Raw genomic sequence first — 19,549 nt, 5'->3', positions numbered from 1 at the left:
ACCAACACACTGAAGAGCAGCTTCGGCCTCCATCACACCCCTCCATGTCCAACCACAGATCACATGACAAAACTGTAAGCAGACACACAGGCCTTCACTTTATGACTGCTACCTTGGGGCAGGGTTTCACAATTACTCATACTTGTTTAAAAGAAATAGAAAGTGTTGAGTGACAGTTTCTTATGAAGTGAAAGAAGAAAAGAAGCAGAGGAAAGCTTTTGCAGACATAAATTGTCACTGATTAATTTAATAAAAACAACTTTTACATAATTGTCAGTTTCATAGTAATCTTTAACACTCCTGTTATCCTCGGGTCAAATTTTATCCCTTTAAAAAATGTCTATATCTGAAATATGGGTTTCTTTTTAACCAAATTACCACAAAAAAGTGGATGGGATTCTATTCAACGCTCTTTGCAAATACAATTGATCACTTTCATTCTTGACTAAACTCATCTGTACGTTCCTCTGATCTTAACTATTATTCAAAATAATTCATAATTTCTGCTTCTTTTAAAACTCAAATATGAGGTATAGTTCTATATAAATGAGGAGTATTGAACATGAATTCCAAAAATAGTGTAAAACTAGTGGTAGTAAAATGGTGTTATTGAAAACTAAAAAGTCTGAAAAAGGGACGAAAATGTCAAATTTTTTTCTGTTTTTGACCCGGGACGACAACATAAGGGGTAAATATATCAGAATAACAAATCATTTCTTTCATAAGGCATCCATTAATGTCAATTCTCCATTTATCACAATAGATACTGAATGTGAATACAGTTTGTACTAGAGCTTTGTTCTGGTTTGTCATCTAGGTGCATTCCTTTGAAGTAAAATTGCGAAATAGTATGTCTGTGAAAGTGAAACTCCAAGGGCACTAAGGATGTGGGTACGCCATGTGGGCGAGGTGACACGAGGAGTATATAAAGCATTTTATGGGGCGTCGTCTCATAACTTCTTTTCACTCATCCCCCGTACAGCTCTTTCTTCACTTACATTACAGGTAAGATTAGAAACTTAAACTGACTACACTGTAAGATGCTTTGTACTGTAGACTTTCACATATTACAATATAAAAGTGTTTTCTATTTCCCATTTGACCCTTTATGCTCTATGAATGTTATTTAGAACAGCAATGGCAGCAGCAGCTGGGTCCAGGAGCAGAGCAGGGACTGGAGGCCTCTACTTCCTCTTTACTCTGCTGTGTCTGGTTTGCCTCGCAAGTTCACTGATAGACAACAAAAAACTGGTAAATGAGTTGTAGCTTAACTTCCCTTTGCTTTAGAAAACAGTTCTACTTTTATTTGCGAGTCCAAAGTGAGTCGTTACAAGTAAATATCCTTTTGAAATGTTTTTAATTTCTTTTATCTACAGTCGTATGAGTCAATATGCACTTCATTAGAGCTGCTTATTATAAGTATGTCCACAAATGTTACTGCATGTTGATTCTCATTATCATGCTGGATTTGCAGGAAGATATGAAGGAAAAACTTAAGACAGCACAGCAAAAGCTGGACAAACTGAAGGTGAGTGAGTGACACAGCCAATCAGTGTCCATGTTTTCCATGTTCACAAAAGTGCATTGGAGTAACTTCAATGATAGAATACCCTGGCAGGATGAGAAAACTGTACCTTGTTCAGAAATGATTTCCTGTTCTACAGTGGACACAACAGAACGTACCAACACAGCAAGCTAGTACCATGTCATGAAGTGATTTTATTGCTCCCCATTAGGTAGAAAAGGACACCCCTTCAGAGCTGATAAGTCATTATATGACCATCTTTGAGCCAATAATGGCATTAATGAAAACAACCTCAGAAGAGTTACCTGATGGCTTTCCATCACTGGATGGTTTCATGGAGAACACCAAGGACTTCATATGGAAACTCAAGACCTTTGTAGATAAGGAGAATGTGGCGATGGATGCAAGAATAGCTAAACTTCAAAAGGACCTGGAAAAAGCGAAGAACATTGTTAAAGCCCTTGAGGGGTATCAAGCTGAATTGTAATTGCTTCCTTGCAGGTTACAATCCCATTTTCTTCTTCAACAAAAATAAATTCAATACATGGGAACTATTGTTGTCTGAAGACTTATTTCTTTGCAATCCTGAAATATGAAGTCCGGATGGTCTAGTACAAATACTTCCTCTGTAGAGACAGTACAGCTGATACTGTAAGTTAGCTCTTCTGTTGCTTCTAACAAAGACCATCTTTACCTGTAGTGCTAGATTCATCAGATAAGGATATTTAAATACAGTATTAAAGTATATAGTATAATATTAGGCTCAATGGCTCTCATTTATCAACCTAACGCAGAAACCAGCGTAGAAATCCTCTTACAGGCTTCAAGTGGGATTCATGAAACGTTCATATAACACCAATCAGAGCGTAAGAACGGTCATACATTGATAAATGCAGCGGCTGGAAACGATCGTAATTTAAATATCACGCCCCCTATATTCTTGGTTTTGAGGCCTCGCCCCTACAGTTTACAACATTGCCAGACGTAATCCGGCTAAGGAGCGGCACTTTTCAGAGGTGGAGATTGACCCTGACATCTCAGTTTAATTTGCAGTAACGTGTACTATTTTGCAGCCTAAAAACTGGTATTAGGCTGTAGGAAGAATGCGGAATAGAAAGATCACTGATGCAGTCAACAGGGTTGACTCGACTGAAGTTTATTTAACCCTCCTGTTGTCTTCGGGTCAACTCTGACCCCTTTCCAAAAGGTTTCTATATTAGAAATTTGGGTTTTTAAACAAATTTTCCAAAAAAGTAACGTGGATGGCTTCCAACAACGCTCCTCACAAGTTATGTTAATAATCAGTTCTCTACTTTCATTGAATTTGTGTGTTTTTTGTCAGTTGTATAGCATTTGGAGAAAAAAACAATTGGTAAAAGAACTTAGACTTAAAAAGTTTAGAAAAATGTCAATAAAAGGGACTAAAATGTAAACAAATGTTAAATAAAGTGACAAATATGTGAAACGATGTCAAAAAAAGTAACAAAAATGTAAAAAAGTGACAAAACCTTTAAAGATTTGGCAATTTTTTTTTATCTAACGTTGCAACCTATGGAGAATGTTCCCCAAATGTTCTTTTTTACATTCCCCTAACCTTTAAAAAACTTCAACAACCGTAGTACCAATTGTATTATTACTTTAAACTGTCCGTGCATTAGCAGGAATTAATGAACAGGCAAACTTGATGGGATTTAAAACTTTAATAAAAATACATACAAGAATCAGAATCAGTTTTATTGGCAATATAGACACATAAATGTGCAAATGTAGTGTGCAAGATGCATACTGGAATGATAAAGTACTGTATTTTAACATATAAATGGTAAAGAATTAAGAACATAAGGCTAGAGGTCTTTCAGTCCTGGGTGCTTGGTTCACTGAGACCACTAGAAAGGCTGCGGCTCCCTTCAGTCTTGTGCTAAAGTTTAATAGTCTAATAGTGACCAGTGCACATTTCATTTTGTGTTGCCTCTTTAACAGCCTAAAGAATGAATATGAATTCAGTTTCTTGTTGCTGTCGCTGTTTGCGGTGCGTTGCAAAGATGTGTTTCTAGAGAGTTAATGGGTTCACCACATCCTCATGTAGGTGTAGGTTTTATTTCAACATTGCAGGGGACACAAACGTTTCATTCCTTCTGGTAAACTTAATGTTCACCAATCTGAGTCTTTCCTGTATCAATTCAAGGTACAAAAACATGAATTCAATCCAACTAATTATTAATCAATAAACCCCTGGAGTTTAAGGGTGGGGAAACTGAAACTAACTGACAATATATCTGATCAGCCATTGTATGGCTTGCTGTCCACACAGATGTTAACTTCACTAACAGTCTGGATTGGCTCCAGACTGGAGCTCTCTCCTCTGACTAACAGTTCAGTAGTTGCTGAATCTTGGTAGGGGCGTGTCCTTACAGAGTCTACCAAATTACCTGAAATGACTTGATTCAAATCAGCTTCACAGCTGCTTCAGTGGCTGCATGCCATGCCTGCTGCTTGTACACTTTATAATAAGGCACACATTTACTGTTTTACTGTTGTAGTGCTTTGTTCATGCAGGAAATGGCTTGTTACACTGTAAGCATATGTGTTGGGACTGTGTGGGATGCTCCAGAAACAAATGATTTCTTTAGAGACATCACAGGTATACAGGTGAGGTCAGAAACAATGTGATGGAATATGTGCAGCCTTCTGTGGGTATCACCTCTGTTACAGGAGTAGCAGTTGCATTTGTTTACACAACTAGGGTTAATTTACATAGGAAGTCAAGTCCCTTTCATTTACATAGACTAATACCACAAATTTGTTAATCTCACGGTGACGCTTGTTATGAAAAAACTCAGAAACCGCAAACTCATATTCACATGTGAAAAACGTTCATGAGACTTTGATGAGCTACACAGAAGCAGCTAATGAAATCTCAATCGAGTAGAATCTAGGATTAAACAGTAGCGTAGTGCCATCCCAATGTCTGAAGTTCTTCCCTTCAATGTAAGCAAAGATATTGCTTAGATATTGTAAGCGCATATGCTTATGAACCTAAATCATGAACCCAAACGCCCCAGCACAGAGTAAAAACAATGTAAGCATGATCACACTGCAGCAGAGCCTATCCTGAGGCAAGGCAAGGCAGCTTTATTTGTGTAGCACATTTCAACATCAGGGCAATTCAAAGTGCTTTACATAAAAAGGATTAAAAAAATATTTAAAAACAGATTAAATACGAGAATAAAAGTTACAGTGCAGTATAAGAAATCAAACAAAGAGCAGTTAAAACCAGTTAAAAGCAGATAAAATAGGTAGGCTGCTTGTATGGGACAACATATTGTATAAGCCGTTGCTCCATACACAATCCTAGCTGTTCCCAGAACGGGCCGGGCAGCACATTTACATTTACATTTAGAGCCAGTCCCAAAATGAGCTTTCCTTATAATGTGCCATTTCTGAGTCTGAAGCTATTGCGGAGGGGGGGGGGGGGGCAATGGGAGGGAGGGAGTGTGTCCTTGACCAACTGCCACTTTGCTCGTTTGAAAGCCATGATGTTTCTCTCTCATGGGTGGGCCAAATTCTCTGTGCGGGCAAAGCAGAGAAAGGGAAGGTAACCATGCCCCTTATGACCTCATAAGGAGCAAGATTCCAGATTGGCCCATCTGAGCTTTCATTTTCTCAAAGGCAGAGCAAGACACCCAAGGCTCGGTTTACACCTATCACCATGTCTAGCCACTGGGGGACCATAGGCAGGCTGGGGTGAGACACATATTAATGTTATAAAACCTCATTAAGTGATATTTTAATGCCATGGGACCTTTAAAAACGTTCTTTGTTTTGTCAGTTAGCTTTAAACCCCCCATCTTAATCTTTTTCTGCAACTTCTCCTCTCTTCCCTCTAAATCCTGTTTTAACATCCTCAATGAACCATTTTGTGGAAACCCAAACTTTGATGGCCAATACAGTAAGCATTCCATACAGGCATAATCCTTAGGTGTGTGTGTGTAGGTGTTAACTTCCTCCATGACCTTCCTCCTTGTCTTATAATACAGATGTTCCGTCTCCCGTCTTCTATGGACACAGAGAGTTGAACTACTACTCTGCCTGAGAAAGGTTGTGATCTACTGCTGTTTTGTTGGACACCGACCTGAAAGAGACCCGGGGTACCACTGTCTTAACTTCTAATGATGTTTTGTCAGCTGGCAATTCCACCACAGCAAAGTCAGTACGATGACCATGAATATCTGTAAGAATCACAAAATAACCTTCATTTGACCATGCGTTTCCATGTAGTGAATAGACCCTGTCAAGCTCTTTAAAAGAAATTTGATAATGGTTGTATTTTGTTCAGTATTTCAAGTACAGCACCTTTAAATAATCAAGGAGGCGTGGTGGAATTGTAAATCCTGGATGAGGATGTTGGAAAGTCAATATCAGCTTTGCATCTCTCCATTGTCAAACTTGTTTTATCATGTACTTTCCACAGTTTGCTGTGCTCACCTAAAAGTCATCACAGTGCACTTGTAAAGCTTCTGTAGGTACAGGCTGGGTATCAGTGATTTTCTCTCAGATCTTCAGAGCACATTGCAACAAGGTATATCAAGGTGAGTGATGTAAAGATTATGTGACATATTTAGGTTGCTACTTTACAGCCATATCAATTGATGTTTTTCTACTAATTTCTAATTTATTTAGTTACTTAATTTGAAAAACATTGAAACTAATGTATGTGACTTCAGCTTGCATAACTCAGTGTTATTAAAACCTAGTGTAATATAGTTTTACACCCTATCCGGTTCTTTTGTGGCTAGTATTTCCACAGCTTTTCTTTAATCAGGAATGGCTTTTACCCTTAATATAACTGACTTCTTAAAATTCTGTGCATTTGAGTTTCCTTTCATGTTTCTGGTCCATTGATAGCTCCAGCTGCCATGGCAACATGCAGAGGATTCCGTCTGTACCTCGGATTTTTGGGATTTTTGGGATCCATGTTTCTCATCATGTTCTTCCAATGGGACGTGTTACCAGAAATGAGAGGTATAATGTGTGAATTCCACACTGTTCCTGGTGTGTATCCTGTCCCTGGTTAAGGCTTTGTTTGCACTTGTTTGACCTGCCTGTAAAATGAATCGGGGTAAGCAAATGGATTAGTAGTTGGTGAAGCTGAAACCTCACCCCTGATTACTTTGGGATTATCGTGGCTCACGTTTAACGTAGCTTTTTTATTAGCTGCATGGGGCTTTGAAAGAGACAAATGTTTGTCTTTCATCAATGCTTGGATTATTTTAGCTCTAATCATTTCAGATAGTTGTCAGACAGTAATTATTATTCTTCTCATCACAGCAGAGGGGATCCATCAGCTGCAGGAACTGAGAAAGAAGCTGCTTAGAGAAACGTGTGATGGCGACAGAGACATGTTTACTGAGGGCAAGCACAGTTTAGATGACTTGAGCAACAAAGAGCTGGAGAACCTAATTGTGGACGACAAACACTGCATCATCTACTGTTACATTCCCAAGGTAGTATAGCTAACACACACACTCAAAGTACACAAGGTTTATTAGCCTTGATGTCCAAAATACATGTGTTTCTCATACTGCCCGTTGCTGCAGCTCCTTTGTCTGAGCTTGCCTTACTGAAAAGTCCAGTCTTCTGATTGGTCAGCAGGCCCATTTGTTGTGATTGAGCAGACTCTTAGTCTTGTTGTTATCTACAGGTGGCCTGTACCAACTGGAAGCGGGTCATGTTTGTCCTGAACCAGACTGAGCCATACCCTGACCCCATGTCCACATCTGGTGACTTGGTCCATGAATACAACACGCTCACTCACTTAAACAGCTTCCCAAGACCAGAGGTTAAGGTCAGTAACAATGACATTAGAAGTGTAAAGTAAAAAAATTAAAAGCAATGGAGGTTTAATTATTTGTTGACTACAGGCAAAGCTGAAACACTACACCAAGTTCCTGTTTGTCCGGGACCCGTTCGTCCGACTCATCTCTGCCTACCGAGACAAGTTCCTGCGGCGCAATGAGTACTTCTATCTCCACTTTGCACGGGACATTCTGCGCCTGTATGGTAACCTGACTAATCCACCAGAGACAGTGGACAAGGCATTTGCATCCGGGATCCACCCCTCATTTTACAACTTCATTCAGTACTTGCTGGACCCGCAGACAGAAGAGAAGCGGCCCTTTGAACCCCACTGGAGGCAGATGTACCGCCAGTGCCACCCCTGCCTCATCCAGTAAGGTCATTTTACATAAGGCCACTTCAATTAAATCACACTAACTAATTCAGTTCAGACTTGGTGTTCCCTTCAATTTGGTGACTTTCCTTGTAGTATTTTAAAAGCCGAACATCCTGACTTTTAGGCTTCGTTACAAGCAGATGAGGCCTAAATTACACATTAAGTGTAATTATTATAACGGCTGTATTTTCAGAATTTGACATTTGACAGTATTGAAGACAGAGATTTAGTTATTTACACTGTTCTGCTGTTATCTAATGGTAGAGTATTATGTATTTCATGGAGTTGGCTTAAGTGTGTTTCCCTAGTCCCACCCCACTGTGCTGTGATTGGCTAGTGTTCCTTGACTTGACTTGTGATTGGATGTTATGAGGTTACTGGTGACAACTTTGGCTGATTGTAGCTATATATAACTAGCTTGCTATTTCCACCATGCTTCCATGGTACACTGGTTTCGGCAGAAAATGAGTTGTACACTGGCCTATTGGATCGAACATTAAGCCCTGTAGTGTGAACCAAGCCTTAGTCCCTAGAAGGGGTCAAGGTCCACAAACTATGGACTTCCCATAATGCAACTACACCCCAAAACTGTAAAATTGTTTCACAGGCTGAGTAGATTTTGACTGTAATGTTTGACTGTGTGATTCTATTGTTTTCACAAAACAATGCTTAGATCAGCTGTAGTTTGACATTGGGTTGTTTTACCTCTCAGGTATGATTTCATTGGCCATCAGGAGACTCTACAACAGGACGCTGGACAGCTGCTGAAGATGTTAAAGCTGGGGGACGACATCAAGTTCCCTCCTTCCTATGAAAACATGACTTCCCCTAGTTCTGTGTCGGACTGGTTCAGCACAGTGCCTGTAGAGGACAGGAGGAAGCTGTACGACCTCTATGAGGGGGACTTCAGGCTTTTTGGCTACGAAAGGCCTGGAGAATGGCTTGATTATTGAGATGAAGTCATGATTCACTCTTCCCTGTGGGCATAGAAAACCACTATTTACTTGCCAGAAAAGAACAATCGCTAAGACGAGGAAATTACAAATATTCAGATAAATATTCAGCTAACTTGCTAAAAAGGTCAAAGTTCTACAGTCAAATTAACTTTAGTTCCATATTTTTGACATTTCAGATGAGATGAAACACTAAATGTGTTGAAATTACATCTGTGTAGAACACATTTTGCCTAGAGTTGGAAAAATACTTTCATAGGATCCAAAATATAGTCTCTCTCTCAGCCTACAGCTAAACCAATTAACGTGTTTTGTGACATGCAGATGCTGTGACTACACATTAGGGGATTGAAAAGAAGTCTTAAGACGTTAATCTGACCGATCATTACCCGGTTTTCAACTACAGCAGAAATCAATGCTGAAATCCCAGTTGGTGCTCACTGGGAAGGTATGGTGATAAACTTAGAGAAACTGATGCTAGTATGTCTTAACAATGGAGGACCCTCATGGACCATTCATCCACTTGCTAATTTGTCAGTGAGAGGACAACGGGAGCTTCACTGTCAGGAAACGTGTGGTGTAACATAAAGTGCTCTCTCGTTTAACAAAATTAAAAAAAGACACTAACCCAAGTTTCACTCCAAAGCATCAATCACAGATCACTGGTTGTTCATGCCTGACCAACAAACCTCAACAAGTGTAAGTGCTGATTTATTTATTTTTAAGATTCTTTTTTGGGGCATTTAAGGCCTTTAACTGGCAGGACAGCTGAAGACATGAAAGAGGAGAGAGAGGGGGGGACAACATGCAGCAAATGGTCGCAGGTTGGAAACGTTTAGTACTTTCATTTCAGGTTTAAATGCTACACGCAGTACACATTCTTGTGGGATACCTGAAGAGCCTGCCCCACCCACTCTGCTTTATATTGCGGGTTTTGTTAATAATGGTGGGACTTTACATAATCCTGTCTTGACAGCAGTAGAATGCAGTACATCGTCTGTATTGGGGAATTGTTTTGACGTATCTTTGGAGTCCAGGCTGATCCTCCTCTGCTTGCACTATAACTGGACTTTTTAAGGGGGAATCTTAAAAATATGATGCATTGTACAGATTCAGTGATACTGTAATACTTTATTTGCACAACACCATATACATTTAATAAGTTGAAGGCTCTGAACACCCAAACAGGTGTTTCCAGTTAATGGGGTTAATTAGACCTCTTCCCAGGACTGTGTGGGTGTGTATAGACTGATTGACCTCTTCCTGAGTCACCTGTTAGCTCTGTGTCACCTGTTAGGCTGGGATGAATGACACCTTCATCATTCTTATTGGTAGATGAAGACTTGTCACTTGACAATTTCCCAGCTATGCTCTGGCCCACCTTCAACCTGAGAAGAGTCTAATCAACCACAACTGAAAATACCTGTGTGAGTGTTCAGAGGCTTTAATAATACCACTCAGGCTTGTGGAACATTTATTGCACACATGAGACTAATGTCATTCAAATGAGTAAGGTGTTGTATGGCTTCAGCCCATCTCCATGGGCTGCTAGAAGTTTTGCAAACCACCAGATGTCCTGGTGTTCTCTGTTTCAAAGCTTTTCAGCTCAAACAGACAGACAGCCGCAAAGCTTCATTCACCCATCACTAGACATAAACTCCACTCACGGCAACGGACCCAGGCTGTGTTCCTGGCAGCACAGCCCTCTTCTTGTCTAACTGACTTATATCGGGGAGTTCAATTTACACATAGGCCGCTTCAGCCAGTACCATTACATTAAAGCTTGAACTACAGGAACCTTCATACACAGAATTCCACTGAAATTCTCATACATAAGCTCACATCACTAAATGTCTGTCTTCACTGTAAGTAATCCTCAACATTTTTTCAATTACTTTATAAATACATCAAACAAAGAAAAGAAACAGTCCTACCCTCTACTTGGTTTGGCCCGGTGATGTAAAAAGTGGCATCACCAATTCCACCTGAATCAGGAAAAGCTGATGGGTAGGGGCGGGGGCTTAACTGCTTGGTGGGTCTGGAAGAAAAACAAACGTGAGTATGAAAACATGATTAAACATGTTCAACCCTGCAACATAGTGAAGAAAAGTGAAAGTACCTCATGGGTATGTGTGTGCTTTAACTGACTCATGATCCTTTATGTCTACTTTAACATAACCAGTACAGTGCCCGTTGGGCCGGTTGCTAGGCCTGTGGTAATGCTGCTTGTAGATTTCCCCAAAAACCAAATTGCACCCCCCCACCCCCACTTCTGTAATGACTTACAGAACGACCCAGACCCACTTAATATGCAACTCCACTGTATAGTCTAGGCTACTACTGACTTTCAGTGTAGACTACTTCTACATCAGAGGAAGACATTGTAGCCTAGGTTACTACTCTTGTTACCTGACAGAGAACATGGCCGATTCAGAATTCAGTCACAAAAGACAGAGAACCCTTGGGAGGCCTCCAGCTCACCCAGTAAGAGCGTAAGCCCCATGTAGGCTGAGTCCTTGCAGTGGCCCGGGTTCGAGTCCGACCTGTCCCCCCTCTCTCTCTCCCACCTTTCCTGTCTATCCACTGTCACTATCTAATAAAGGAAGAAAAAAAAAATGCCCTCAAAAAAATAATCTTAAAATTAAAAAAAAAGTACCCATGTGCGTGTTGGGTTGTCCGGTCAGCCCCAAGATTGTCTCCCTTTGCACAGCGCTGTGGAGGGTCGAAGCTCCAAGGTTAGGGTATGTTCTGCCTATGTTAGGAAGTGGAGCATGTACAGCTCACGGCAACTTAATATGATCTAGGGTCTGATTCTTGTTTGATAATTTGTGTTGGCAAATGGCTTTATATTAAGTTTCCTTTTACGTAGAGCCTATTTTTCCCAGCTGCTCGTGCTCCAGAAGTGTATGAAGAATCATGTTAGAAGAGTGTTAGAAGCAGCAAAAAGTGAACCGTAGTCCCATTTCTTTGGGTACCCAGGAAACCAAGTGTGAAGTAGATTGGGTGAACAGTTCATGAGATATATCAAAGACAGACGCAGAGACATAGCCTACATACACACTTGGGTTAGATAATAATATGGTATACCGCTGGCTCTTAAAAACAGCAATGGATAAGTTTAATACGTCATTTAAAAAAAAAAGCACCTATATAGGAGACAAGGATTAAATAATAAATAGAATTTGTTTAATGCCTAAATATTTGTGGTTGTCATCTTGTGACAGTGTGGAGGAGAAAGCGAGAAGGGAAAGGTGTGTGTGTGTGTGTACACTCAGTATCTTGATGAAATGTGACTGCACAACAGTACACCCATCTACTTCTTATAGGCTGTAACCCTAACCCCTGTGCATTTGAGTTTCCTTTCATTAGTTCTGGTCCATTGACAGCTCTAACCGCCATGGCACCATGCAGAGGATTCCTGCTGTACCTCGGATTTTGGGGATTTTCGGGATCCATGTTTCTCATCATGTTCTGTTTCCAATGGGACGTGTTACCAGAAATGAGAGGTATAATGTGTGAATTCCACACTGTTCCTGGTGTGTATCCTGTCCCTGGTTAAGGCTTTGTTTGCACTTGTTTGACTTGCCTGTAAAATGAATCGGGGTAAGTAAATGGATTAGTAGTTGGTGAAGCTGCAACCTCACCCCTGGTTACTTTGGGATTATCGTGGCTCACATTTAACATGTTTTTGTCCTGTGTCCTGGGGCTTTGAAAGAGACAAATGTTTGTCTTTCATCAATGCTTGGATTATTTTAGCTCTAATCATTTCAGACAGTAATTATTATTCTTATTATTGTTATTATAATTGTCATCACAGCAGAGGGGATCCATCAGCTGCAGGAACTGAGAAAGAAGCTGCTTAGAGAAACGTGTGATGGCGACAGAGACACGTTCACTGAGGGCAAGCACAGTTTAGATGACTTGAGCAACAAAGAGCTGGAGAACCTAATTGTGGACGACAAACACTGCATCATCTACTGTTACATTCCCAAGGTAGTATAGCTAACACACACACTCAAAGTACACAATGTAGACATGCGTCTTTCACAACTGTTAAAGAGCGTCCATTATGTACTCTTGGTCTTGTTATCTACAGGTGGCCTGTACCAACTGGAAGAGGGTCATGTTTGCCCTGAAGCAGAGCAAGCCCTACCCCGACCCCATGTCCATAAATGTCGACTTAGTCCATAAGATCGACAAGCTCATTTACCTAAACACTTTCTCAAGAACAGAGATTGAGGTCAGTCACAATGACATCAGAGGTGTTCTTAAAGTTACAAACAGAAAGTAGTTTTTTTGTTTTGTTGCTGTTGACTACAGGCAAAGCTGAAACACTACACCAAGTTCCTGTTTGTCCGGGACCCGTTCGTCCGACTCATCTCCGCCTACCGAGACAAGTTCCTGCAGTGGCAAGATGAGTACTTCTATCAGAACTTTGCCCGGGACATTCTGCGCCTGTATGGTAACCTGACTAATCCACCAGAGACGGTGGAAGAGGCGTCTGTATCTGAGTTACACCCCTCATTTTACAACTTCATTCAGTACTTGCTGGACCCACAGACAGAAGAGAAGCGGCCCTTTGACCCCCACTGGAGGCAGATGTACCGCCAGTGCCACCCCTGCCTCATCCAGTAAGGCCTTTTTTTTTAATCAATCTATTTTAATGTTGCACCTTCAAAAATTAGTTTCCTGAATTGAAAACTAATTTAGCTTTGCCTCTGTGTTTTCATCTTGTGGCATTTGTAACGTGTACTTGGTGAGCAAGAGACACATTTTAAAAATGCTCTTCATTGCTGCAGCTGACTTTTAGTCCCTATACTGGCTCAAGCTCCAAAAACCCTGGACTTCCCATAGGACAACTAGATTCCAAGATGTAAACTCTATCACAGGCTGGCTGGTACTTCTCATGAGTAAACTGATCTTGCCGTGCTTAACCCTCTTGTTGTCTTCCCGTCAAAATTAAAAAATCAAAACTTCTTACATTTTTTGACCCTTTTTTTTTTAGCACGTTTTTCAATTTGTCACTTTTGATGTTTTTAATACTATGTAACACTAACTTATTAACTTTAGTTTTAAAGTTATTTTTGAAATTTATGATCAAAACTCATTTTAGGAAATTATACCTAATGTTTGAGTTAGAAAAGCAGAAATTAGGAAATATTTAGATTAAAATGAATGTATGTTGATGGATCAATCATTTTATTTTGAGTAATTAAAAAGAACATTGATATAGGAAAACGGGTCCATTCGACCCAAGGACAACATGAGGGTTAATGTCCACAAGTTACCATGATTTGAATGTTACTGCAAAAAATAATTTCAGTTGTAGTTTGACATTGGGTTGTTTTACCTCTCAGGTATGATTTCATTGGCCATCAGGAGACTCTACAACAGGACGTTGGACAGCTGCTGAAGATGTTAAAGCTGGGGGACGACATCAAGTTCCCTCCTTCCTATGAAAACATGACTTCCCCTAGTTCTGTGTCGGACTGGTTCAGCACAGTGCCTGTAGAGGACAGGAGGAAGCTGTACGACCTCTATGAGGGGGACTTCAGGCTTTTTGGCTACGAAAGGCCTGGAGAATGGCTTGAGTATTGAGATGAAGTCATGATTCACTCTTCCCTGTGGGTATAGAAAATCACTATTTACTTCTGAGCAAAGAACAATCACTAAGACAAGGGAAATATTCAACCAACCTGTTTCTTAAATATATAAATCCTAATCTCTGTGCTGGATTTTTTATTTTTTTTTTCTCTCTCAAATTATGGGAAGGGCTAAATAAATTATTCCCATCCCACTGGACCAATTCTCAAGTCAATATTTTGAGAGAAAGCTTCAAGGACAAGAGGATGACTATCTACTGTTTTGATTGCTACTTTACTGTTTTCCTTGAGTGATTGGAGGAGCATGCATCCACTTAATAATGAACGATTATTAATAAGTCTGTGAGAGGGCAAAGGAGTACTTCACAGTCAGGAAAATTTAGATGTGAAAAGTGCACTGCTTTCTCATTCAATTTAAGACACTCATCCAAGTTACACTTTAAAAGAAGAGACCAACCTGCCAATGCCGCACAATCAAACCTTAACAAGTGTATGTGCTGTTACGTTATGACGTTATACAGGCAGTAAATCTCTGGGAGTTACTAATCGTTTTCTCATTGTATTTTCTGCTCATCAAATCAATGTATAATTAAGATTTTAGTTGTTTTTTTTTCTTCAGATTTTCTATATGTGTAACGTTGGATAGAAATTCAGAACTTATTTGTGTTGGGTTCTAAGCGACCATGTCTGAATGGCTGGCCGGGGCTGCTTACCTCATCTATTGTCACGCCTGCATTTAAGGATTACACAGCTGTTAAGTCCTACTGCTGTGTCATCCCGTTCCCCCTGTATACAAAAAAACTTTCCAAACTTACAAGTGGTGTCTGCCTAACCCTAACCCTGTAGTTTCACATGAGAAAACTCAGGAAAAAAATGTAACATCAAGTGTCTTACAGGGGCTGTAGCAACGGTTTTCAGTTGCAATCTCATTAAAGAACAAAGGATGGGTCATATTTGCAACTATGGTTATAATATACATACATTGGTTTCTGGCTGATAAATTATACTTAAACATATTTACACAGAGGAGTGCTGAAGAGATGTTAAGATCAGAGGATGATCTGCAAGGAGCAGGAAGACAAGAGCATCACTACAGAAGACTGGAGGGCAAAAACAGCTCAGTTCATACGTATATTACTAAACTGCTGGAGCATCTACACAGACCGGGCAGTGTTAACACTTATCAGTTCAATTTTCTTCTTTAATTTAGACAAACTATGGTATTTCTGTTAATAGTTTCATTGGTTTCAAATCAAAGTATCAAAACATACACAACAACGTCAGAGCCTGTTCCACTTTCTTTTCAGGACCGGATGATATAACTGACCCCTGGGAATCACAGAAATAGCCTGTGACGTATAGCTTGACAGCCAGCAGCTTCTTAGCTTAGCATAAAAAAATGCTACAAACACGTACATTGATGAAAGAGCCAGGCTAGCTGTTTCCACTAGTTTCTAGTCTTTAAGCTAATCCGCTGTTGGCTGTAGCTTCATGTAAGTTGGTATTATATTCACCATCAAATTTCAGCAACAAACTGCAGCCTATTTCCCAAAATGTCAAACTTTAAAGATCTTTCACTGCTAATTAAACTAGGTTAAACAGGTGACAAGGGCATGTGCGTGAAATGGATTATTAAGGTATAATCATTGTATTTCACGTATTTACAAAGGTGTACACACATGCTCAGCCACAGACGTTCACACACCGTTGCAAATTGCAGAATTTACTTACAGGTTTGGTCCATATCTGGGAAGCATGTGGAGCAGTCGACACTATTTGTTTCACATGCCAATTTTCACCAGACAGTATGGAAACAATGATGCCGGGTCAACGGCAACTTTTTCTTTTTAGGCTTTATTACAAAAAACATGACAAAAAACAATACATTGTTACAGTTCCACAACCACAACACGAGGTGATGGTGGCTTTGTGTCTGGATAGGTCCATTCCGTTAGGCTTAAATGCATTTCAAATCCTTTTGAAAATCATTTGCCTTCTGTCTCATTCACTGTGAAGGTGAAAAGTGACACATCTGGGCAGCTGTCAGTTATAAGATAAGATCGAAGTCCTTATCGTTGCTCCAGACAATACAACTTCCAAGGTTACTCAGGGTTCTTTTCTTCATAGGTACAGTCCAAACTGAGAAATCTTGGTGTTATATTTGACAGTAACATGTATTTAAATCACTAACCCGCACATATTTCTTTTAATTAAGAAATATTGCCAATCAATCTGAGCTTGAGGTGATCATTCATGCTCCATTTTCACCAGCAAGTCATCCCAGGACTAGTGCAGGCTGTTGACCAGGTCCAGCACTCCAATTTTATACTCATTACATCGGCTTCTAAACAAGTTCAGGATCCAATTTAAAGTTCTTTTTTCTTCTTCTTAAAGCTCTGCATGGTCAAGCAGTTTATATCTCTGACCTGCTCTGTCCGTACACTACTAACAGGTCCCTCAGGTCTTCTAACCAGGGACTACTGGTGGTCCCACGCACTCGCTTCAAACTAAAGGTTGTTTGTGATGTTTGTAACTTTGGGTTTAAATCTTTTCAATGATTTTGATGGGTCTTTCAATTATTCAATTATTTTTCTTGCTTGTTGCCACTCTACTGTGTTTTCACAAGTGTTTATTATGTGAAGCACTTTGTGATTGGTCTGTAAAAGGTGCTATATCAAATAAACTTACTTACATCTGCTGTGCATTTTAAACTTTCCACAATGACACAAATCTGATAGGCGACCCTCAACCCTATCGTCCTCCTTAAGCATTCGCTCTTCATGGTTCTCCGCTCAGAAGCGGAACAGTCTGACTTGTTAGTCTATGGCTCAGCGGTCCTTTGGTGCCTTAGAACGTGTCAAGGTCTGGGATTTGAGTGGTGCGTCAGAGAGAGGAATAGAAATAGAGAAAGAGAGAGAGAGAGGTGCTGAGAGAGTCAAAGCTTTAGTAGAGCCATCAGAAGAAGATAATGAGAGAGCAAACAGCAACAACGGAAGTTAAGGAGAAAGACAATATGGCTTTTCACCGTCTACTGTAGACATTTCGGTGCTCGGAGACTGCTCATATTTACATTTTATATTACATGTGACGCATTTATTTAGCTGTGGCTCTCATCTTCAATGACTCACAATACTAACATGTTTTCTTTTCACACGCTTAGACATAAACTTATCATATATTTCTCATATATCTCTATAGTCTCTCTTCATGCTACAGCTCCCATTCAAACGCATTTGGCAGTAGCCATTTTGTATTCCCCTTGGTATTATTCAGTTGGATAATACCAAGGAGGCAGTCAACATTTTGTATCACCTTTTCATATGGAACTTTCTTCACATTTAGCCAATGGTGCAGGTGATTTAAACATGGAAAAGCTGGCCAACTCCTCCTCCAGTCCTTTTATTCCATCCCCTAACCCGTCCCCCACTCCCTCATCCACCTCGTCCCCCTCCCCCGACTCCCTCTCAACCCCCTCAGGCCTCCCTCTCTCCTTCTCCCCCGTCCTTCCATCCAGCAAGTCTGCAGCTAATATTTCCGAAGCAAACTTTAGCCCGCTGCTACTTGTATTGCAGTTTGCATACAGGGAATTCCCATGGCCATTGCTAGGGTTGCTATGGATCAGGGTGCCGCTGTAGCTGTTGCCATGGTGACCACCATTCCCCTGGTTGCTGAGGAGCGTTGTAGTCGTGTTTGTGGTCGACGTCCCGTTACGTTTTTCTGTCAATCTAAATCCCTCGGACAGCAGGCTGGCACTGCTAGGGGACTGTGGCGTGGCTGAGGAGCCCAGCAAGTCCCGCCCCTTCTCTGACGACAGCGAATTATCTGGCAGGTGGTGACCATGGAGGGCAAAGCTGCGCCGGTGGGTCACGAAGTAGAGGAGGAACAAACCAAACGCTAAACCCAAGATGAAGAAAAGGATGTAGATGGCCAGGACGTGGCGGCTTTCTGCGGTTGCCATAGTTCCTCCAGCACTGGGGGCTTCTAGTGTCAGCTGATAGGCTGCTCTGCGGCAGGGGGTGGGGTCTCTGCTACCTTGTCCGGCCTCCTGGAGAAGAGCAACATGACAGAGAACAAGAAGTTGTTTGATCTGTCAGTTTAAATTTGATTTAAAAGCACAACTCTGACAGTTCATAATAACATTCATTTTATTAATAAAACAAATCGGGAACTTTGCAGTAGAGTAGTAGAAGTTCTGAGCGTTTAATTGTGGAAAAAAAGTGGAGCAGGGTAAATACGTTTATGCTAAGCTGACTTTTGCCTGGCTTTTTGCTGTGTACCTGGCACGTGCAGATGTATTTCCCCAGGCTGTCCTCTGTGACAGTCACTTCCAGGTCTGAGTGGTGCTGCCTGGTGTGTCTGTGGGGAGGATGCTCCCAGCTACAGGGCCTGGGAGACAGCTGGACACATGGCAACAAGAGGCGCAGACCCAGAGACACTGGCAGCTCCCTCATGGACGGGCTGCAACGTCCTGCAGGAGACAACAAGCAGAGAGACAGAACACAGTTGAATAACAGAGAAACAGACATATATACACCTACATACATACATACATACATCCGTACATACATACATCTGTACATACATACATACAGTATATGAATTCACATTGTGATATAATGTAGTATGTATGATTATCGTATATGTGTATATACACACACACACACACACAGTATATATATATATATATATATATATATATATATACTATATAGTATATGTGTATATACACACACACACAGTATATATATATATGTAATTAAAAACAAGTTTGAAATCGCTGACAAACTTGACATTTGCATAATAAAAATAGATTCACTTACCCTCTATAGCACACTTCTTCAAGGCGTTGTCTACCACATCACCTGGACCAGGCCTGGACACGCAAAAATTAGTCACATTTTTTCATCAGCGTTTTAGCAGTAAAACTACTTTCCTTGGTGTGGTGCATACTTTTCTTAATATTTCTTTAAATTTATTATCAATCAATAGATAGTTATCAGTTCCAATTTTGATAAGTGATTAAAACAGAAATTGCAAAAAATGTACTTCTTTGTTGCGGCCAATGTTTTCTTTTTCTCTCTTTTCTTGCGGTTGGTTTGCTAAATCATTTTAAGGCTTTAACGTAGAGAATCTTAGTCATTTGTAAAGAGTTGAAACAGATACTCAAGATGATTAATAAACAAAATCTAACCCAAATACTGGGTTAGAAAATGCTCTCTGTCTTTGCTTTTCATTT

At 40.4% G+C, this 19,549-nt stretch overlaps 3 protein-coding genes across 3 annotated transcripts in view; 2 read left to right on the top strand and 1 right to left on the bottom strand.

Annotated features, from left to right (window-relative positions):
* The first annotated feature begins 6,483 nt into the window (after positions 1-6,483).
* On the top strand, positions 6,484-14,466 carry LOC116707311 (carbohydrate sulfotransferase 12-like). Its single transcript, XM_032544626.1, has 6 exons — positions 6,484-6,547; positions 6,854-7,029; positions 7,227-7,370; positions 7,447-7,754; positions 8,470-8,760; positions 14,360-14,466. Exons 1-5 carry the CDS (start codon positions 6,499-6,501, stop codon positions 8,708-8,710), a joined length of 918 nt encoding a protein of 305 aa, XP_032400517.1. The 5' UTR covers positions 6,484-6,498; the 3' UTR covers positions 8,711-8,760; positions 14,360-14,466.
* On the top strand, positions 11,132-14,366 carry LOC116669446 (carbohydrate sulfotransferase 12). The gene is made up of 5 exons (XM_032499329.1): positions 11,132-11,194; positions 12,482-12,703; positions 12,807-12,950; positions 13,031-13,341; positions 14,068-14,366. Exons 1-5 carry the CDS (start codon positions 11,132-11,134, stop codon positions 14,306-14,308), a joined length of 981 nt encoding a protein of 326 aa, XP_032355220.1. The 3' UTR covers positions 14,309-14,366.
* Positions 14,467-16,999: 2,533 nt separating the features above from the next.
* The window catches only part of sema4f (sema domain, immunoglobulin domain (Ig), transmembrane domain (TM) and short cytoplasmic domain, (semaphorin) 4F), a 55,892-nt gene continuing 53,342 nt past the window's right edge, over positions 17,000-19,549 (bottom strand). The window contains exons 13-15 of the mRNA XM_032544625.1: positions 19,134-19,186; positions 18,591-18,781; positions 17,000-18,358 (exon numbers count right to left, since the gene is read on the bottom strand). Of these exons, the coding sequence (XP_032400516.1) occupies positions 17,630-18,358; positions 18,591-18,781; positions 19,134-19,186 (973 nt within the window). The 3' untranslated portion in view covers positions 17,000-17,629. The remainder of the gene's footprint in view (positions 18,359-18,590; positions 18,782-19,133; positions 19,187-19,549) is intronic.

The sequence above is a fragment of the Etheostoma spectabile genome, chromosome 19 (genome assembly GCF_008692095.1).
Source record: "Etheostoma spectabile isolate EspeVRDwgs_2016 chromosome 19, UIUC_Espe_1.0, whole genome shotgun sequence".
Taxonomy (NCBI): domain Eukaryota; kingdom Metazoa; phylum Chordata; class Actinopteri; order Perciformes; family Percidae; genus Etheostoma; species Etheostoma spectabile.
This window is presented reverse-complemented; position numbering and strand designations above follow the sequence as displayed.